Source organism: Pseudopodoces humilis, chromosome 22 (assembly GCF_049639895.1).
Source record: "Pseudopodoces humilis isolate 2021_Gansu_Grassland_sample_001 chromosome 22, ASM4963989v1, whole genome shotgun sequence".
In the NCBI taxonomy this organism is placed as follows: Eukaryota; Metazoa; Chordata; class Aves; order Passeriformes; family Paridae; genus Pseudopodoces; species Pseudopodoces humilis.
This window is the reverse complement of record NC_142221.1, coordinates 7648822-7671436: the sequence shown is the minus strand read 5'-3', so window position 1 is coordinate 7671436 and position 22615 is coordinate 7648822. Positions and strand designations below refer to the sequence as shown.

Here is a 22615-nt window from a genome sequence, read left to right as displayed (position 1 = left end):
GGCCAGAGCTCAGCTTGAATCCACAGCCAGGGAAGTTTTGATCAGGTGGGCAAAAACACCTGGAAAAAAACTCCGTGGGCAGCAGGGATGAGGACCCACAGCTCCAGCTGGAATCAGAGACAGAAATGTTCAGTTGGTGCCTGAACAGGAAAGAAACAGCTGCTGGGCAGGGAAGAGCTGTGTCTGGGTGGGATGTGGGCTGGATCCTCTCCTGACTGTGATTAGTGCTTCAAAACTCACAGAGCCACCCTGGCTTACACCTGATCAAAATACAGCTGCATTCAGAAGACCTGAATAAAAATAACTAAATAACTCACTTGCCAGCCCTGAATTCAGTAAGTTCTCCTCTGTGAGCCCTGCAAGGTGAAGGCATTTACCTTCAGCTCATTTACATTATTTACCACACTACACCCACAGCTCCTCCCAGCGCTGTGATGGGGGCACTGAACACAACCAGCTGGCACAGGCTGAAAACACAGCAAAAGAAATGCTCTTTACACTACACACAATCAAATGGCCCCTTGTTGCAGGATATCATGGAGATGGAAGACATCAGTGTTCAGACAGAAATGAGGCAACACCCCTGAGAAAGGCCCAGGGAGCAGAGCTGGATGTGTCTCATCTGACAAGACACACTCTGTGCTGCTGCCAGAGGGAAGGACAAGCAGGTAGGAAAGCCATGGATGCTTCTTGTCCTCTTGCTCTCCTCCCCTCATGAGCAAATCAGAGATATTGGCTCTGTCCCACTGGACCTCAGTCCCATCTCAGCACTCTGATGTTCCCAAAACTAGGAGCAGAACCAGGACATACCTGAAAGTCATCTGGAACACCTGTCCTTGGTTGACGTGCTGGCTCCTGTTGTTGTAGCCGTGCAGCATCTCCCCAAAAAGGGTGTCATTGAACTTGGCATCCGACTTCAGGCACTTGGGGCCCTCGCAGATGTCAGACAGCATCAGGCAGGATTTCCCATCCGGGGCCAGCTTGTACTCCTCCACACACCTGTGGGGCACACAGGCCATGGGAAATGAGCCAGGCACAGAGCACCCCACCCCACGAGCCTCTGCCGAGCCCAGCCAAGCACCACCAACTCCTGCAGCAGTTGTTGGGACACTTGAAGGGTCACAGAGCCCAAATCCTCTGCCCTGGCTGGGTTGGGTCACCAGTGAATGGGGGTTTGGCTCCCCACTCCCCTCCCTCCTGTAGCAGCACGGCCCATCTGCCTGCAGTGAGGTTGGGTTTGGAGCACCCTGGTCTGAGGGAAGGTGACCCTGCCCATGGCAGGGGGTGGAATAAGAGGAGTTTTCAGGTCCCTTCCAACCTAAACCATTCCATGCTGATCTGTCCCCATGCTGGGGAGCAGAGCTGAGCCCACAGTGTGTCTGCTGCTCAGGTACAAACATTCACCAGGCCACAGCAAAGCAAAAACAAGCTCCTGACCCTTCTTCCACCTAGAAATACCCTCCTGCAAGGAAGGAGCTCCAGCCTGGCTGCTCTTCTGCTCTTTGATCCCACTTTCAAGCCCATTCTGGGTAAGATTCACATGCTCACCTTCAACCCTTCAAGAAGGGAAACTGAGGCAGGCAGCAGAGATGTGATTTAACTACAGACACTGGAGACCAGGGTGGAATCTTTTGTAAATGTGCCATCCTGCATCTCCTCCTCTTCCACCAGCCTTTTTCTCAGCTCCCACCTTACTGGGAAACCTCTGTTCTCTCCCTGCTCCTTCTTCCCTGTAACACCAACCCCAAACACCAAACTCTACCCAGGCTTGCTTCCCTCTCCCCTTCCTCTACTGCATTTTACTGCAAGCAGAACTCCCACCCGTCTGTCACACTCTTCCTTGCCTGTTCCCAAAGTGCAGCTCAGCCTTGGAAAAGGATTATGAAAAAAAGATGTGAAAAAATAAAACAACAAAAAAACAACCAAACAAACAAACAAAGGGAAAGAGTCTCTGTCCTTGAGGATGCAAGGCTGAAATACAGATTCATGTGGGTGTGGAGACCATGGAATGTCCCAAGATTTTCTAGACCCTCCCCACAAAGGATGCTGGTGCCACATGAACTTCCAACCCCTTCTGCAGGCATGGAGCAGAAAATGTTTTCTGTTTTGGTGACTCAGTCACTCTGTGCTGCTAAATAATAATAAATAAAGGTAGTGGGGGAAAAAAAAACAACAACAAACCAGCAAAAATGGGATAAATAAAGGAGAAGCTGGCACAGGCAGAGCTCCCTGGGCTGCTCTTCCCAGGGACCAGCCAGCAGTCAGAGCTGTGTGAGGTCTTTGCTGCACCTGCAGGCATCGGGAATTGACGGATGCTCCTTGGAGTTACTGCTAGGAATTCACTCCCCTTCTTGCTTGTGGGCATTTTCTTTCCAAAAAGGCTTTTTACCCCCTTTCTTCATCCTAATCTGTCACACTGGGACATGGAGTTGGTTGCTGAGTGTGCCTGAGAGTGTGAACCAGCCGTGGGGCTGGGGCAGGCGATGGATGGCTGCAGCTGTGCAGAATAAAGCCAGATAATCACTGAGCTCCTTTTAGAGCACGCTGCAGCCAGGGAGATTTTCCTGAGAGAAAAATGCTAAATTGTGTAGGATTATAAGATCCTGGCCAAAATCAGGGATGAGAGTCTATTTTTAAGGGAGGCGCAGGGGAGGGAAAAAAAAAAAAAAAAAGAAGTAAATTTTAAAAGTAGTATTTTTTAAACAAATCCTACACCTTCCCCTCCAACACACAATGTACAATTTTTGGGTCCCTTCACAGTGAGTCACAGATCAAGCTGTACTGTCACACAGTGGGGGAGAGGAGGAAGGTACATCTGCTCACACTGCTCCTCACACATCCCTCAGGAAAGCCAGGTGTCTCCATTCCCTGCTGGAAGCTCCACCAGCACGGCTCCAGGCTGGCTCGGGATGGGCGGCAGGGACAGAGATGGGCAAGGGGGTGATCACTGAGTGTCGCTCTATTAGGAACGGTGAGGAGAACGACACAGACTCTCTAAGGAGTTGATCAGGAGAATTTTCTCCTAGTTTATTGCTTCAGGTCTTTTTTATAGACCTATACGTGAAAAGTAAAGAAAGGAAACTCTTATTGGTTAGCAAACTACTACATTACCATCATTGGTCAGTGGGGCACACCACCCCTCGACCTTCTCCTGCAGAGAAAACAAGGAACAGACAAACAGCACTTGCAAGGCTGTTTTCTGTCTCTGAGGATTGTTTTAATTCTTCCTCATGATTTTCCCAGGCCACTTTCTCAGGCAAGACTGAGAAAGTTATGTGGCCTGTAATTTACACAGGCACTGTGCTTCTCTGTTTCACAGTTAGCATCCATAGCTGAGGAGCCTTGCAGGGCTCTGCCTAGGGTGGACTCACCCACAGAACATGAAGATGGTGCTGGAGGAGGGGTCGTGGGGCAGAGGGAGGGTCTGCTGCAGGCAGAGCTGCTCGCAGCCGCCGTTGAAGCCATCGGAGCAGTCGATCCCTTTGGAGTAGTCGTAGCAGCCGGTGCCGTCCTTCATGGGCCGCAGGTCCTCGGGGCACTGCAGCGACACAGGACACACGGAGAGGTCACCTGGGCTCCCCCACCCTGGAGCTCCTGTCCCAGAGCTGCTGAGCTCCTTTCCCATCTGGAGGAGATGAGTTTGTCCCCAGTGAGGGATGGGGTAGCCCTGCGTCACCTCGCCCTTGGGGAAGGGGCAAGGATTTGGTCTGCTGCCAATGCCTCCCCCCTCATCCTCCTTCTGGAAGAGGCTGAAATCCTCGGGGCAGCAAAACTACACGGCAACAAAGCCTCAAGCCAGTGTGGGGCAAAACGCGACGACCCTCTGTGTTTGCTCCCTGTTCCTCCAAAACGCAGAAAAATCCAGTGCAACCCAGGAATAAACACCTGGGAGCAACCCAGAGAACCATTTCAGTGCTCGACAATGACCTAGAAATGCATCTCAAGCCATGCCAGAGAGGTCAGCAAGCACGGCCTTGGCATCTTGGCATCAGCCAGGATGGCAGCCCAGGCTCCTCAGTTTTCCACAGCTGAGGGAACCATGGCTCTAATTTCTAATTCCAGTTCCCCAGTTTGTTCTCCTTGCCCCAAAAGAGAAAAGCCAGCAGGCAGCAAATATCATGGATAAATTGTCACCCAGATTAAAGCACACTTCCACTTTTGTTATTTATCCCTTTTCACCAAACAGACACGCACACAAACAACAACAAAAAGGCCAGTCCTTGAAAAAATAAATAAATCTTGTCTGGGAGCAGCTCACAATTAAAAATGCATTATGGAATTTCCTGAAGATGAGTTAGACTGGAGATGGCACAGGTAGTGATGAAGGCAGGTTATAGATGGCCTCTGTCAAGCAGAAGAAAGGTTATAAAACTGCTATACTTTGTGCTTAAAAAAGAAAATCAATTTTCCATGTGAGCAAAATGCTGTACATATTAATAAAAGTTCAGGAGACCCTGGACCTTGTGCTCACTGACACCAGCAGGGTCCTGATGGGAGATGGGCTGCTGAGCCTCACTCACTCTTGGCTACTTAAGAAGAAAACAGGGACAGGAGAATGGGGCTTTAGGGGGTCCTGGCCCACCCTGAGCTATCACAGAATCCTAGAATGTTTGGGTTGGAAGAGACCTCTCAAGACCATCCAGTTCCAGCCCCACTGCTATGGGGACAACTTCCACCATCCCAGGCTGCTCCAAGCACCCTCCAACCTGGCCTTGGGCACTGCCAGGGATCCAGGGGCAGCCACAGCTGCTCTGGGCACCCTGTGTCAGGGCCTGCCCACCCTCCCAGGGAAGAATTTCATCTTAACAACAAATCTAGACCTCTCTTCCTTTGGTTTAGAACCATCACACTTGTCCTACCCCGCTATAAGTTTTGTCCCCATCTTTCTCTTCACCTCCAAGAAACCCTTCTGCCACTTCCCTACAGCAGCAGCATCAAAACTGCTTCTGCCCTGCCTGCAGCAACTGGGATTGACCTCTGTTCCAGTCATCCCTCAGATCCCCCACTGCCCCCCGTGCCCTGAGAGCTGAAGTTTGCAAACCTCAGCTCCATCCTTGGGGACACCAGGTAAGGCGAGAAGGGAAGGCACGAGGCTTTTCCATCCAAAGGATCTTGGCAGCAGAGGGCTCTGGAACGGGATTCTGTCCATCCTTGCAGAGGCAGGGTCCCAAAGACACAGCTCTGGAATTAGCAGCAGGAAGCAGTAGAAGACTTGGAAGCAGGAGGATTTCCAGATGCACATACAGAATGATGGAGGAGGAGAGGACACTGAGGACAATCTGTGCTTTTCACTGCCCCAGAGCTGCCTGGGGAACAGCACCAGGATGAGAGCTGCAGATCCAGCTCTTATCTCCCGTGCTCTCCTCCTCGTCTGCCAGCCCTGCTGCAGGAGCAGAGCTGTGCAAACTGGCAGAGAGGATCTCCCTGGAGGACACGGGGAGGTCTGGCTGCAAACAGCATCTCTGCTCCACGGCACCGCCTCTCTGCTGCTCCCCCCACCTCCACACGGATGGGCGGCCAGGGCTCTGCTCTCCAGAGGTCCTGAGGGATCTTCCAGGGTGCTGAAGGCAGCTGGATGGGACTGCAAGGCAGCAGGAGCTGCAGGACCACAGCCAGAGGATCAGTCACAGCTTTTCGGAGCTGTCACTTGGAATTCTTGCCTTGGCACAGATCCATGTGCTGAGCTCAGCACCTTCTCCAGCCCTCAGAGGAAGAAGATGGTTCTTTCCCTGTGACTGGGTTAGTGGGTCAGCAAAGCCCTCCCTCCCTTCGTCCTACTCTGCTTGAGGCCACCCTTGGGATATTCCTCCAGTTTTGGCTCTTAACCACCATGAAACGTGTTTCCTTTCAGTTCATAATTATGCATCCTAATACTCATTAATTACAGCAGGCAAATAGCTCAGCACAGCATTTGCAAAAGAAAGCGCTCCTGTCTCTCCACACCCATCCCTGCTCAGAGCAGAGCCAACTCTGCAGTAGCTGCTGTGCTGCAGGAGCTCTCCAGGGACAGAAAGCTTTGGGAGCCAACGTGAAAACACGGGATGTGTCCCTGCTCAGGAGAGCCAGGGGAATCAGCAAACCTGGCAATTAGTACTGGCCAGGCAACAGCTCTTCATGGAGGGTTCTGCAGGGATGAACAGGTGGATGAAGCAATTACTGAGCACAATGAATCACAGAATGGTTTGGGTTGGAGGGGACCTTAAAAATCAGCTCAACTCCCCTGCCATGGGCAGGGATGCCTCCCACCATCCCAGGTTGCTCCAAGCCCTGTCCAACCTGGCCTTGGATGCTTCCTGGGACAACCACAGCTTCTCTGGGCTTATAAATCTTTATAACACACCTCCCTTCCCCTGAAGCAGAGGATTTCCCACCAATAGATCAGAGTGGGGGAAAACTGAAGTCCATTTGAGTGCAGCTATGTTCTTGCCCACAGTAGTCAGAGATGACCATGGAAAAGAAAAAAACCCAGTTTGTGCTAATCCTGACTCCCTGATGGGTCATCCTGGGCTTTGGGATGGATTTGGAAAGCCAGCACTCACCCTGTGTTCACTGGGCTTTTATAAAGGAGCAGATTGGTTCTTGCTGACATTGATTTGCCTGCCTTGGGCAGCAGAGAACCAATGATTGTGGTGAGCTTTAATCAATGCCCCATCAATTTAGGGGCAGTTCAATTTGCGATCTGCCTTGGCAGTGACACAGGACGGGGGGCTCTGTTGGAAAATTATTACAAAATCAATAAGGAACTCGGTCAATAACTCTGTCTGGGCGAGCACAGGTGGCACGTCCCACCCTGGTGGGAGGAAAGCTGGTGCCCCAGCAGATCCTGGTCAAACACCTCTGCACACCCCTCATCCACACACAGCATGGATTGATTTAGCCACAGAAGCAAAGGGATCCCACTCACTGTTACCCAGTGATTCAAAAGAAAAATCTGTTTGTGGTTTGCCATGTTAGACTCACGTTGCATGTGTTCACCTCCAATTCCCAGCCCATCCTTTATCCATGGATCTCACCAGGAAATATAGCTCAGAGCTTGGGAAGAGGGTCTGGTGATTAATCCATGCTGTGGAGAGGAAAAGGAGACGTAGGGGGAGACTCCAGCTCATGGTCTGCTCAAAATCCAAGGAGAAGCATTTACCATACAAATACAATTCCACGGTCTTGCAAATCCACTCCATCTATGCAGAAGTGAACGGATTTCTCTGTGCCGACAGACAACCCTGAAAATTGCCCTTGGCACTGGAAAAGAAAACTTTATTTTCTTGTGTGTTATCAGTGCTAACACAGGTCCTGAAGGCTAAACATGACCCTCAGCTCCAATGCTCTGACCCTGCTGCTGCCAAGGGGTCTGAGGAGAAGGAACCACCAGCAGCTCCACATGGTTTGGCTGATGGCACAGTTGGATGCCAGCCCATCCCCTCCCATCCCAGAGAACACAGGTCTTCATTCCTGTGATTGCAGTCAGCAAATGAATTTTGAGTACGCACAGGGAATGGATGTGCTGAATAGGAAGTGCTATTTTTATCTGTTGTTTTGCAAAACAGGCTTTTTTCACTTTTAGATGACATCTCCAAGGTGACATGGAGTGGCAGATTTGGCAGGGCCTGCTGCCACATGCCCACAGCCACCCCTGGGAACGCACCAGATCCAGCCTCACCCACACCCAGGGGCTGTGCTTTGGTACAAAATGGGATGGCTGAGCCCACTGCTGCCACCCCAGCACAGCGTGTGGCACCGTGTGGGCTCCTGCCACCAGGGCTGGCACAGCTCCTCTGCCACCACCCCCAGCAGCATCCCCAGCACGGCCAGAGCAAATGCAGCGGGAGGAGGATCACCTTCAGGGGTGACACAAGCACACAACAGAACCTGTGCGAGATTGTGCCTTAGGAGAATGAACACCTGGACAAGTCCCTGCTCATGTAAACTAAAAAAAGGAGCCTTTGCTCACTTTCTCATTTGCAAAGCTCATTAGCAGCGAGATGGGCGAGGGGTCACTGGAAGGCAAATCATTACTGACGTGGATCCCCCAGATGGGAGCACATCCGCTCTCCTCCATCTGAGCTGCCTGCCAGAGCTGCTCAGCTCAGCTCCTCTCCTCCATTATTAAGTTTAGAAAACCAGAATACTTAATAAAGTGTTTCTGTAGAGAATAAACTGCTCTTTTTGTTATTCCACTCTGCTTTCTCAACAACAGCAGCCTTCTAGTCAGGTGCTGGAGGTGATGCTCTGGGTACAGAGTCTGAATCCCCCCAGCTCTTAAACCCACAGAGGGAAGCTGCCACCAAACCCCACTCCCAGTGCTGCTCCAGCTCTCTCATGCCTGGATGCCTCCAGAAGGGAGACCCAGAACCCCAAGCTGCATCCCTAGCACTGCTGGGCCGAGGCAGCACAATTAGCTGGTAGAGCACCGAGGACCAGAGGCCCTAATGACCCCCCTTTGTGCCGAGGCATCCTCCCTCCTCACCGAGGAACCTCCTCAGCGTGAGACAAAAGCATTAATCCGAGGCACTGCTGAGGTACAAGCAAGTGCCAACATTTTAATGAGCTCCTGTCTGTGCACTGGCATGTATTTATTTGCTTGTTGGAGCTCAGAAACGATACAAATGCAGTAAACCCCTCTGTGCCCATATATTTTTATATATATATATGTATATACTGGACAATTCTAGCTTATTCTGCCTTCATTTTCTTGACCCAAAAGGCCCCTGGTGAGCAAAGCTGCTCAGCAGCAGGACAGAGCCTGGCTGTATGTAGCTCAATCTGTGTGTGTGAGATTTATCCCTCCTCTCCCAATATTTTGATAAAACAGGGCCAAAATGCTGGCTGCTAAAGTGCACTCTGGAGCCTCCTCAGGGCAGGGATGTCCTCACCAACCCCAGCTGTGGCAGAGCCCTTCCTGACACCCTGCTGAGGGGGGGAACATCCTTCCCAAAGGGGAACATTACAACTGTTTTCTGAAATAACAGTCATTATCTTCCCACTCTTTTCCCCCCTGCTTCCTTTTCCCTTTAAAGATCATCAATCATTATTTTAGCCTCAGAAAATCAAACCCATCTGTCTTGCAGGCTCCCAAGAACATACTGCTTGTGCTTCTCAGCCTGGTCCCTGTGTGAAAGTGGGATGGGGAGGAGATGGAAGGCTCAGAGATGAGGCAGCCAGTGCTCATCCCTGGCCACCAATCCAGCAAACCCTCCTGGGCAAGTCACTGTGTGCATGCCTGCACCTCAGTTCCAAGAGTGAGGGATTTGTTTCGAGCAGCTGGTGGGATGCCTTGCACACTGAAAGAAGTGTTCCTGGAGCAAGGAAATCTGCTTCCCTTTCAGAAGTCACCAACCGCCCGTTTTGGGGTGTGCTGCTATCTCCTGCCTGTCAGGGCATTTTCAGCTGCAGCAGCAGCTGGCAACTCCAAAAACCTTTGGGAAAACAGAAATTCAACCCCTGTCCCACCTGACTCACCCATCAGGGTGCAGCCCAGCCACAACACCACACCAAACCCCGTGACCCAAACCAATCCCCAAAGCCAGCTGTGACCACATCACACAAACCCTCCCAGTCTGGTGAGGAGCAGAGGGGCACCAGCCAAGCCCTCAAGGAACGCTGTTGAAAAAGCCACTGCTGGAGAAAACAGGGTTTTTATCATCCAAACCACTCCTTCCCTGTGCAGGAGGAGCCCTCCAGCTCACCTTGCTGCATCCTGAGCTATTCCACTTGCTTTTAACCCAGCTGCCCCTTGGCCACTAGGTGCAAACCCCCTCTGAAAGCAAAGGCAGATGTGTGGTTTGCTCCCACCCACCACCAACTCTGACCCCAGCAGCTTTTGCCACCCTTTTCTCCTCAAATCCCATTTTCAGCACGGGTATTTACCTGGATTAATGAGATAAATTCCCACACCACGGGTTCCTTGGAGGGGGGCTTGCTGTTGAGCTCAGGGAGCTTCTGCTTCCAACCACAATGTGCAAAAGGAGTCAGCTCCTGCTCCAGGGAGGCAGTGAGACTTTAAAGGGATTAGGAGAGACTGGTTTCCTCATCTCCCTCCCTGGTGTGTGCATCTCTCCCATAATTAGCTAGGTGCCTCTCAAGGCAGGGACGGGTAAGTTTGTATTTTTCAATGAACAATTGTCTGTCAGAAAAATGCAGATTTGATGAAGCTTAAGTGCTTTGTGGGATTCCATCAATTACATCTCAAAACTCATCGGGAAATTAGGAGAGCATTTAATTTTGACAAGGTTGAAATGTTTTGGTTTCCATCACCTAATTTTGTTTTTATTTCGGGCTGTACACTGGGATAAAGTAATATAAAACAAATCTCCAGATGATAGCGGTGGAATTAAACATTTCCCTCTCCTTTATAGAAAGGAAATGTTTTGAACCAAAGTATTTTTGAATTTTCATGTATGCAAGGAATTTCTGCACAGCATTTTGGTTTGGGCTGAAACTCCCCAACACTCCATTTCCCCCCAGGAAAATAAGTTCTCAGCATCACTCACATAATTTCAAAGCATGTCTCCATGGTCTCTAGCCACCTCTGGGTAACTTGTGCTGGAAGGAGGAGACAAAAGCCACTGCCCTGCTCCTCTATTTCTAATCCCATTTCTCCCCAAAATGGTTACACTCCTAAATTAATCCATTTCTCTGCCACACTCTGCAGCAGTGAGGAACAGCCCATCATCCTGAGGTGGGGGAGAGCAAGGGAAGGATTAGCCCCAAACAAATTGTGCTAAGGCTTGTGTGGACCATGCCAAATTTCTCCTCCTGTGTCTTTAGGACCCTCTTTAGGCTGGGACCAACCCCACAGCAGTGCCACTGCTGGCCACAGCTTCATTAGGTGACTCTGGTAGATGTTCTCCCTCCTGCATCCTGCTGTGCCAGACAAATTCCCTCCTTCGTGGTGGGCTGACCCCTGCCATCGCAGGGAGAAACAGCTCAGATCATCCTTGTAGGCAAACTTCACTTTTTTCTTGGTCAGACTAGAAATTAATCTCTGCCAGAGTGACCTGAGCCTGTGAGAGGGGAGCCAGTGAGGATGAGAAGGATTTCATGTCTGTACAGAACAGCAGCACCCAGAGCCCAGGCTGGGCAAGGCTCTCCCAGCCCTTCCCAAGGTGGGATGGCTCCTGGAGCACAACCCTTCCACATCCACCTGCAACATCCTTGGCTCCTGTAGCAATCTCATGACTCAAAGAACCAACTCACCAACATCTGCAGGCACCAAGCTGCTGCAGAACCACCAGACCACACCACCTGCCCCCCTACTGCAGTCAGGCCTCTCACACCTTAAACAAACAAGGGGTTAATTCTCATAATTCTTGGCCCAGGACTCCGAGCTGCCTTCCTCACCCCCAGTGAAGCAGCTCATGCCCTTCTGCTTCTCCAGGTGGTCCTCACAGTGAGGAGACCCCATCCTGGGAGGCACGTGGGGCTCAGACACCTGTACCTGCTGCTGCCTCCTCCCACAGTGATGCTGAGGATGCCCAACGTGCACTGGAAGAGAACAGAGCACCTCCTTGCCCAGCTCATGTGCTAAGACCAAAGCTCCCCTTCCTTTGGGGATAAAACCTCACCCCTCTTATTTTCAATAAGGCTGCAATCCTGCCTTTCCAGGCTCAAAAATCCACCTGGTCAAGGGGCTGTACATGGAAGCAACACCCCCTTCTCCTCAGGCGGGTGAGAGGACTGGCACCAGGGAGCGAAACCAATCTGAGAGACAGCTGGGGAAACATGAATTTAAGCCATGGTGCAGGTGTTTCCTTCAGTCTCTCAGGGCCAATTCACAGGTTTTCATCTCAAATTATAAATCACCAACACACGAGGGTTAAGCATTTTCCCTCCTTTGGCATCCTCCCTCCAGGCTGTGCAGCTACCACAGTGCCAGTAAAAAAGATCAGTAATATTTCCATTATAAAATAGTCTGAATCATTCCTCTAGAACACTTTCTCTTGGTTTGCTGTGATCCCTACAAGATGGTACGAAACACACACTGGACTCAGTGTGCAAAGTCACTGGATTCACAGAAATTCACTGGGATTTTTTTTCTTGGGAAATTCCTACAGCTTGACCAGATCCATCGGCAGTTCTAGAGTGCAACAAGAAAAAGCAGCATGGAAGCAGGTTTTCTGGAGCTTGGGGGTTGTTTGGTTGGTTAAGGGCTCAAACACCAGGCTCCAGTTAGCGATGCCAAGGTTGCAGCTGATAATTCTTAAAACGACCTGAATAAAAAAAGGCCTCCGATAAGAAAAGAACTGCAGAAACCCTTTATGCACTCATGCCATCTACTGGGTACACATAAAACTAACAGAAAACCATGAGGTGAGGGGGGAAAAAGGGATCCCATGGGAAGTGAGGGATGGCAGGTGGGAAGCTGCCAACCCTGAAGGTGGGAACCCTGCTGGAGAGGCTTTAGGGCCTTCAGGTGATGCCTAAAAAGTCGGATTTTAACTGAGCAAAGTGATGCCCTCTTTGCTTTTCACCATCAGCCCAAGGAGACGCAGCCAGACTCCAGCATGAGCTGCAAACAATCCGCCCTCGACTTTTTAACCGAGACCCTTTAAGTCCAAACAATTAGGTAATGGTAATGGCAGAGCCACTAAAAACTCGGAGATAAATGCATCCCAGTCCCTGCAGAATTACTGGAAGCCGTATTAAGGGCATGAAGGAACTGGTAACAGATGATGATTTTATATAAAAGGAATAAGAAATCTTTGAGATTTGTGCTGCTCCCCGGTTGAGCCGCTTGGCTCCAGCTCTGTGGTGTATTAATTGCTTACAAGGCTGCATGTATATTTTATGCTCAGTACCTGCCTGGAACATTTGTTGGATTTAGCCTTGATTGATGAACCACTGATTATATACTTCTGTGGTCCTCAGCAAATTAATAAACTGTTGACTGGTAGAGATTAACAACATGTCATGATTTGTGAATCTGTGTTCAGAGTAAAGCTGGAGCAAACCTAGTGCTAAAATTAGTAGGCAAATGCTCCCTGAACTCTATAAAAAGGGGATAGCTTAATTAAATTACATCCCGATATTGCCCACAGCACTTACCAAATTGGCAAATTGAGTTCACAGCAGTTCAGTTTCAAAACTAACGGACATCCCTGAAAATTTGCAGCACATGGCCCCATCCCTTCTTGCACTGGAAACCCAGCTCACACCCAGCAGGCTACAGCAGGAGTGGGATGAGCAGTGGCAGCACAGGGATGGGTGAGCAAAGTACCAGAATGTCTCAAACTGATCCTGTGTGAGCTCTGAGACTCCACTCCCTGATCCCATCTCCAGCCCCTCTGATCCCACTCAGCACCATGAGCACCACCCAGGCTGGGGGAAGTGCTGCCAGCCCACCCTTTAGGCTTTTCCCTGGACAGTGGCCATGGAACACACTCAGGAATTTGGGGTCAGCTCCTTCCACACCCCTCCTCTGCCAGGGACCGACAATGGGTGATGAGAATAAAACTTTGCACAGGGTTGGGGGAGCTGGGAAGTCGGTGTTGTTGGAAGTTGGTGTCAGTCCAAAGGGAAGCAGGGAGAGTAGGGCTGGGATGCAGTGGCTGTCCCCACACTCTCCCCTGGGCAGCTCAGCTCTGCTGTCCTCAGGCTGGGACTGGGGAGCTTCACCCCAAAACTGGGAGCTGTGGAGGGGGACAGAACAGCCTCGTGCTCCTGCAGTGGGGAGAAAAAGGGGTGAAGAGCAGAGTGGGGAGAGACTGTGTCCTGTCTCCATGGGATGCACGGCCCCAGGAGCCTGGTGTGACGTGTAGGATGGGGGTTCCTGTGGTCCCTGAGTGTCACCTCTCACCCACAGCTCTCGGGGATGGGATGGCCCCCAGGAGAAAGCTCCTGCTGCTCCTCCTTTCTCCCCTCACTGTACATGGTCCATTCTGTTCACACACAGCCTCAGGCAGGCACTACACAAGCTGGGGGATATTTTCCCCAAGTGACACGGTTTTCCTTTTCTGCCTCTCCACATGCCAGGACTAGGCCTGTAATTTATTGACAATTTCTATCTTAATATAGCCTGACTTTAAAAAGAGGCATCACTTCCCAGAGGCGTGAGGTGATCAGAACCCTGATTGCTTCTGACAGTGCCTGGGAAAGCACGTTGGCCTTCAGAGCAAAATAGCACCCCAAAAAAGGGGGAAAACACCCCAAAAGACTAGAAAAGTATCTGCTCCCTGGAAAAGGGGACAAAGAAAAAAAAAAATGACAATGGGAAAAAAAAGGAGGAAGGGGAGAGGAGCAGCAAGGGGAAGATGGCACCAGGCGTTGCTGGTGACACATCAGACTGCCGTGCTAAATGGCCTTAACAAGCAACCTGAGAAGGGGATAATGAAAACGCCTCCCCCCGGGACAGCACGGCTCCAGCCTGACCTTTCCCAGCTGCCGTATACAAACATCTTCAATAAATAAAGAGACACTTATCTCCTGTCTCTGCTGAGAGGGAGGGACGTGGCGAGGGGGCCCTGCCTGCAGTGAGATGAGGGTTTTCAGGGGTTTAGGGGTGGCGAATGTGTGGTTGAGGGGCTGGTGGAGCAGGTGACAGCTCTGGATCCCCTCGGGGGTCACCACGGTTTCCTGGCAGGCAGGGGCTTCAACAGCAGACAAAAAGGGATGCTCGGGGTTTGTCCCACTTCCCAAGGCTCTGCCCTGTGTCTCTGCACATCATTACAGATTCACACAGGCTCCTCACGCAGGGATGGGATGACTTTGATGTCAAGGTGAGATGGGTTAGAGCTGGGCTGAGCTCTGCTGCTGCCACCTGGAAGCACAGGAAAACCCATCAAGGAACACCTCCAGGAAACTGTTCACAGCCAGGCTGGACCAGGCTCTGGGTAGCCAGGTCTAGTGGAAGGTGCTCCTGCCCAAGGCAGGGAGTTAGGACAAGATGACCTTTAAGGTCCTTTCCAATTCAAATCCTTCTAGCATTCTATCATTCAGAGCCTCTGCCCAAAACTAATGGTCTGAGGTCTAGAAGATTTTCTGGACTCTGCAAAAGCTGGGACTCAGTAGGTTGTTTGTCAAGACATGAGCATGATCAGAAACAAATCAAGACTCTGAGGGTGTCAGAGATACCCAGAGGTGTATAGGACAGGGGGATGCTTCATCTGCACTGGGAAACGCAAAGGAGGAGAAAAATCGAGGCAGCCTCCCACCCCTGCTTCTTGACAAGCAGATAAATGACCACCAGCCTCAAGCATATTTTTCTTCTGCTCATCTGAGCACCTGGGCTGCTTCGCTGGAGTCCTTAAGGCATTTGTGATTTGCCATGAAGGCCCCAGGACTGGGGGAAGTCCAGCTCCAGCACACACATCTCCTCAGCCACAGGAAGGAGGAGCAGCTCACATCTCCCTCTGGCTTGTCCTCAAACCAGAGGCCAACCCCAGGATGGACTCCACAGCCCCAGTATGGACCCCAGAGCCCCAGCACCCATCCCACAGCCCCAGTATGGACCCTACAGCCCCAGTATGGACCCCAGAGCCCCAGCACCTCTCCCACAGCCTCAGCACCCATCCCACAGCCCCAGTATGGATCCCAGAGCCCCAGCACGTACCACACAGCCCGTGGAGTCCACCTTGCGATCCGAAACACATTTGAAGTTGCGGGTGCAGCCGCCGTTGTTGCGGGAGCAGTCCCGGACAGGCCCGAAGGAGGAGAGCAAGTCATTGATGGTTTCGAAGTAGGTGGACAGCATCGCTTCTTCCCTTGGAGAGAAAAGGCACCGTTAGGGCTGGCAGGGAGCTGGCAGAGCACAGGCAATCCACAGAGAGCTGCTCTGGCAAAATCCCTGCATCCTGATGAGTGGTACCGAGCCAAAGGAAGCTTTCCGAGGAAATGAGGCCTTTGTGATTATGCTATACATGCTATACAATAAATCTGCTGCATAACTCTGGCATCCTTCATAGAATCAACCAGTCATGGGGTTTCAAAGATACCATCCACCAACTTTTTGCATACTGGAAATTAGGAGATGCTTTGTTAGTAGCCTGGATCTGGGTGTGAATCCAACCCTACATTAGACAACAGCAAATCCAGAGCCATAAAACTCTTCCACAGAGCCATGAAACTCTTCCTGGGTGTTTCACAGCTGGGCCAAGCCTCCCTTAGCATCCACACCCCGTCCATCACCATCACCCACATCTGCCCCAGGGGCACTGCCAAAGCTGGAAGAACACATGGAACTTGGCTTTGTGCTTGCTGGGATGTGGATGTGGAGCAGATAATGCAGGGATGGGTGCAGGCACAGCTCTGCTGCGCTGTTCCAGCCCATGATGGGCAAAGCCCCAGTCATTGCTGTGCTGTGACACCCCTCAAGCAAGAAACATGAGCACCTAGGAAAAATTCCAGGGCCATGTGAAGCCTTGGGAAGCTCCCAGCCCTGCCTCTCGAGGCTGCACACGCAGCAGATTTCGCCTGTGACAAAGCATTCAGGCACTCTGCCTTCTGCTGGGTTCCTGCAAAAGGAACACAGATGCTTGTCAAGAGCTTCAAGCATCTCCAAGATATTTTTCATCTTCAAAGCACAGTTTATATGTTAACCAACACCCACAACCCATCCTGGGCAACAGAAGCCATCACCCTCGTATTGACAGGAGGGAGACAAAGTGATCAGAGAGAGAGAAAGGTCACAGAACAAGTCACTGCTAGTGACAGACTTGACCTCCACAGGTTGTTTATTAGATCTTTACACACAGGAGGCTGCAAATTAACCCTGACCCCTCTGACCTCAATACCCCTGAGGCAATGCTGGGAGTCACAGCATGGTTCATTTGCCTTGAGCCTCTGTCCTGCCATCAGCACAATGACCCAATGGCCAGCGCCAGCGTCCCTTTTTTGGGGGGTTTAATGTGAAAACAATCTGCTTGGCAGTGAAACAGCAGTACAGGAATATTCATCAGCCCTGGAGGGCCACGGCAGAGCTGCCTGGAAGCAGCCCTGCATTCTCTATCAGCAGAGGGCCCCTGAGCTCACACGCCACCATCACACTCACGCACACAGCCCTGCCAACACCGAGCGCTCAACAAAACCGTGAGTCAGGCATTAAAAAAGAATAGAATGCAACTGGCACCAAAATGATGAGATTTTAAAAATAAATCAATTGCTGAGCTGTTTAGGGTTTTGGTTTTTTTTTAACATTTTCTCCCTCTAAATTTGCTTTAGGGTATAACCCAGCTTTTCCCTGCAAACTCAAGGGCTAGAAACTCCTCAGAGACCAAACCCAAATAAAGCCTTATGCAGTATTGACATCATGATTTTTCAGATTCTGGATTTCAAGGGAAATCACAGGATTTCAAGAGAAATCACAGGATTCCAGAAGCTGGGACTTTCAACAAGGAAAGCACCATTAAAAGCAGTGAGAAATAGTAAATTGGCACATGCCCATGGGCTGGGGTGGATGAGTTATCCCAGCACTGGAGCAGCTCCGTGCTCACCGTGGTGCCCCACATAGCAAATTCATGTCTGTGCTGCCCGCTCTCACCCCAATTAATGCTTCCCAATTAACTTTTCACTTGTAGCAATCAAGCTCCTGATATTCTCCCTTTCTTGGCCCACCTCCTAGATTTTCCAGCATATTTGGAGATGAATTTCCCTCTGTCCTTTCTTGGTCATGTTTCAAATATCTTTAGAGGCCGTTTTCTATTAGCACTCTGTTCCCACCAGGATCTGCAGCCCCTCTGAAATGAGGGAGTGAGAAAGGCAGGATATATTGGATCAGGGCACGTATTTCTGCTGGAGAGATGGGGGGAGGAAGGGGATATTATTTACTAACTAAAACCACTGTTTATTAATGTAGGGAGAATTATTTTAAGAAAGCCGAAACCAACAAACCGTGACAGCTCCTCCACCACCCACCCCAAAAGCTCAGCCCCATCTGGTCCTCCCAGGGGGTTTCTCATTGTGGGTGGACAGCAAGGAGAACCATGCTCCCATCCTCCCTCCTGGCTTTTCCATTGAGCTGCCAAACAACCCACATCCCTGGAAGGAGAAGGTGAGGAGCTACAGCTGCTTTGGGTGGTGGAGAGAAGATCCTGGGGCTGGATCCGTGCACAGGATCGCTCCAGAGAGACAGAATTCTGCCAGGAGACATCAGCTCATCCCACATGGCACCAGGCTGGGGCTGGCAAGGGCAGCTTGTCATGCTTTAATTAAAACTTGGAAGCACAAACCAACCTCCTGCCCTCAGCAGGGCTGAGGATGGGAATGGGAAACTCACTCTCCAAAGCTTGGCATAATGGATGACCCCTGCCAAAGCCCAGGAAGGGCTGGCGAGCTGGAATGAGCCATTAAGTGTGTTAAAATATTTACCTCACTGGAGGTCTGGGCAGCAGAGCCACAGGGAAGTGTTGAAGTGTCACCTGTGAGAGGAGAGGGGTGAGGGCAGATGCTCGGCTGTCGTTCCATTAGAGGAGCTTCATCCCAACACAGAGCTCTGACGGGGGTGGCAGCTCATGAGAGGCTGATGTGATGCTCAGAGCAAGCTGGGAGCAAACCTCACTTTCATCTGCCTCAGGAGGGGCTGGAGGAGCCCAGCTCAGTGCAGTCAGGTGCTGCTGAGCCCCTGGCACTGCCAGCCTCGGCGGCTCCTTGGAATTTTGGGAGTGAAGAGCAGTCATTAATTACCTGCCTTCTGTGGCCACACGTGGCACGGAGCAGATGACTTTCCACCCACACAGCTCTGGCAGTGACCCCTGCCTGTCCTTCCCTGCCCACTGTAGGGGGCTCCTGTTCTCACATTCCAGAGCCAGCCCTGGAGGGAACACCGTGCCGACAAGGCAGGGCACGCTTGAGGAGTGACGGCAGCATCTGGCCACCCCTGCAGGGACCCCACTGGGGACAGCCATCCCCACCATGGCCTGGCTGCCAGATCAGACCAGCCCTGATGGATGAATCACTCTCCCTGCAGTAACAAGCTGCCTGCAAAAGAGCAGCTCTTGTTCTCCATCTCTCCGTGTTGGATTTCAGTGACTAAGCCCCAGATCTGTTCTGACAGGGAGGGATGGAGAAGGACAGACTCCGTGTCCCGGGCACATCGAAGAGCCCAGGGAAGCTGCTGGTGGCCCTGGCTGGACCCAGGTGCCAAAACCACAGGGAGCAGGCAAGGCTCAGCACCTGGTGTGCTGGGGGGATGGGGCAATCATCACTGATCTAAAGCCAGCTCTTGTCAAAAGGGGCATTTTGGAGAGAGCAACCCAATTTCTGGTGCCAGATCCTCTCCACAAGCCCATGAGCATCTATGAACACACACACATGTACACACACACCTTTAACTCTCCAGCTCTCCCAAAGACACCTGCAGACACCCAAATGATAGTTATAAATGAAACACACTCCCCTCTCTGCCAGGACCCTCTGAACACACACCCAGCATCAGTAAAATCCAATTTTCTATCAATATCTTGTGGCAGAAATGTCCAGTATGGTGCTGCACAGCAGGGCTCCCACAGTGCAGACCACGGCACCCATCCTCACACAGCCCCATTCCACCTCCCACCACCTGAACTCGCCTGGATTCCCTCAAAAAACACTGTTCTCCACCCTCCTCCTTTGTTCCAGGTCTCATTAAAGAAGAAGATTCACTGACAAATACTGCTGGGGGTTATTTATTCATGAAATACCAACACCAAGCTATTCTCAAAGCTTCCAAAGCACTCATCCCAGAATAAGCTCCAGAGCTTTGCAGTGGCTCTACTCTCCAGCTCATCCTGAAGGGGATTAGTGGGTGTTATCCAACTCTGCTGCCCCTTTTTATTGCCTGCTAATGGTTAAAGACTTCAGTGCCTTGCAAAGTTCACCATCCATGAGAAAAATAAAAGAATGCGAGCTGGAGACTAAGCCAGTGCCATCTGCTCCCTGAGCTGGGTTTGGAGAGGGATCAGAACTTGAGGTTCAGGAGTTTAGTCTAGAGACAGGGCCCACTGGCAGCACAGGCTGTGATGCTGTGTCACCTGCAGCTTCACCCAGAACCGCCCAGCACAGCCCAGCCCAGCCAGGACGGCTCATGCCCAGCACCTTGTGCTGCTTCCCTCTTCTGTTGAACAGGGAACTTCAGAGCTGCTGCACTGGAAAACCAGGACAGAGCAATTTACACCCAGATTCTGCATTTTTCAGCCCAGCTGCTGCTCGTCTGAGCAATTCTGAGCAGCTCTCCCACAATGCCCTGGAAAATTCATCACAGGAATGGGCACAAAGAGTGAGCGACACACGGATCCCAGCTGAAGGTCTACTGCAAGCTCATAATCACATTCTTTTTATAATTCTATATAACTAATAAAACACCAAGCAGCAGCTGCAAAGCCCAGCTTCAGAAGCAAAGAATTGATGAGCACAAGGGACTGGGACCTTGGCTGCAAGCAGAGCCTTCGGGACCCCTTGGTGCCACCACCTGCACCACACTCAGCACGTGGCATTGCCACCCCCAGCAGAGGCAGAGCCACCCCTTCCCCAGGGCAGTCCCCTCCCAGGACCCCCTGTGTGTCACATTCATTTTTGCTCCCAGCTTCTGTGCACTGGGGGGGTGATGATTTCCTTCACATCTAAGACAGGCAGCCAAGGCAACGAGAGAAGAGGATGGAAAGTGCTCACTGCTGCTGGATGGCCAACTGAAGATGTTTTCCAAGTTATTTTTAGTTCTTTTAGCACTTCCCACACTCACACTACAATTCCAGCTGGGTCTGCTGCACTACAGTCTCAGCTGGTCTGTACTGAGAGCCATCCAGTTAAACACACAAATTACAATGAACATGCAATAAATGATCACCTGAGAAAAGTGGTCTCCAATTTAAATGTAACAGAATATGGTGGGTTTTTTTCAGGGATTTCAAGCCTTTCAATTTTTATTCTGCCTTCAGCAAGAGACCATTCTCTCTACAGCCCTTTTCTACATCCCTACAACATTTAATCATAGATCACAGAATGGTTTGGGTTGGAAGGGATCTTAGAGCTCACCTCATTCCACCCCTGCCATGGCAGGGACACCTTCCACCATCCCAGGCTGCTCCCAGCCCTGTCCAGCCTGGCCTTGGGCACTGCCAGGGATCCAGGGGCAGCCCCAGCTGCTCTGGGCACCTGTGCCAGGGCCTCCTCACCCTCCCAGGGAAGGATTTCTTCCTGATATCCATATCTGTGGAGAATGCAGCAACCATCTCCTACAGCACTGAGCCATGAACCAAGCAAGTCCATTCACACACTGACCAAGCTGGAATGTTCTGGAAAAGTTCATGTCCATCTCCAGCACTGAAGGAGCTCAGGAGGTGGTGGCAGCTTCTCACTTGGAGACTTCACAGCCTGAAACTTTGGCATGCTGAAACTCCTGTCTTTAACCAGGTGTCCCAGTGCTGTGCCTGCATCAGATTTATTATTTTATCTAGTAAAAAAGTGATTTTCTGCCCAGTACACCCACAACCACTTTTCAGCCACTGTAATAGTGCTGGAAGGTTTGAAGAAAAACCACTGTGCAAGTCCTCAGCTGGGAGAAATCATCCTCACTTGAGTGACACTGGAGAAGGCATTTCAACGGTGCTGTGCTGACATTCCACAGCTGATGAGCCGCTGGCTATAAATTTTCCGGGTAGTCTCGCTTCTTGTGGCAATACTATAATAAACACTTGCAAAAACGCTCTCCCAAAAACCTTGAGGTTGAAAGTGTGAAAAATTCCCCACCAAGCATCAATAATTTGCTGCAGATTCAATAAAACCACCCCTCTGCTGGAGCGTTTTGAAGCTCACTTCTGCAAGCAGAAGGGCCAGGAATTTAATTACAGCAAAGCAAAGCGAAAACAAACACACTGGGATAAAAGTGAGCAGGGAAAGCACATCCCAAGGGATGTTGGGGTTCACAAGGACCCTGCACCTCACTGCAGCCCCCTCAGAGCCAGCATAGCTCTGCCATGTGAAGGACCAGGGTACCACAGAGGAATTAAACAAGATAGTTTTAATTCTGAGTGTTTTTCCTGTTCCAGGGAAGGTTGTGGCTGCGGTTTCAACCCTGCACGAGCCAAAGGAAATGCAGGAGGTGCTGGCTCAGTCTCCCAGGCAACGTCAGTGCTGGGAGGCTTAAGAAAAGGCACATGAGCCTTAAGAGGGATGGCAAAGCACGGTCAGGAAGCTGGGAATTACATGTGCTAGTACCTGCTGTGGTCTGTAATCCATCCCAAATACAGCAGGATGCACTTCCAGTGTGCTGGATGCTCCTGTGTGCCAGGAACCTCGGCAGCAAAATGTGGGATGGGATGGGATGGGATGGGATGGGATGGGATGGGATGGGATGGGATGGGATGGGATGGGATGGGATGGGATGGGATGGGATGGGATGGGATGGGATGGGATGGGATGGGACAGGGGTTTGGAGCACAGCAGGTGCCCTCAGTGGGATAGAAATCCCACAGCAAGCACCTGGGGACGCCAGCCAGGAGGAAACCCAGCACTGCCGAGCATTGTGTCCCCCCAGGGACACACCAAGGTCCACCAGGCATGCCAAGAACAGAGCCAGCACACCGGCCTGGGCACACAGCAAAGGTGAAATGCATGAAATTATAACAATTGTGAGGTCACATACTCAAAATATAAGGAAATTAGGAATTAAGGTTACCAGGACAACCTGAATGCTGTTGCCAGTAATTTTGCC

General features: G+C 51.1%; 1 protein-coding gene across 2 annotated transcripts in view; it reads right to left on the bottom strand.

Moving 5' to 3' along the window:
* Positions 1-22615, bottom strand: part of ASTN2 (astrotactin 2) — a 304458-nt gene that overhangs the window by 126761 nt on the left and 155082 nt on the right. Inside the window, exons 11-13 of one of the 2 annotated variants that reach the window (XM_005527196.3) lie at positions 15545-15695; positions 3372-3538; positions 811-999 (exon numbers count right to left, since the gene is read on the bottom strand). In XM_005527196.3, the coding sequence (XP_005527253.1) occupies positions 811-999; positions 3372-3538; positions 15545-15695 (507 nt within the window). Of the gene's footprint in view, positions 1-810; positions 1000-3371; positions 3539-5041; positions 5170-15544; positions 15696-22615 lie in introns of those variants that run through there. The other variant, XM_088065722.1, reaches the window with a different exon arrangement.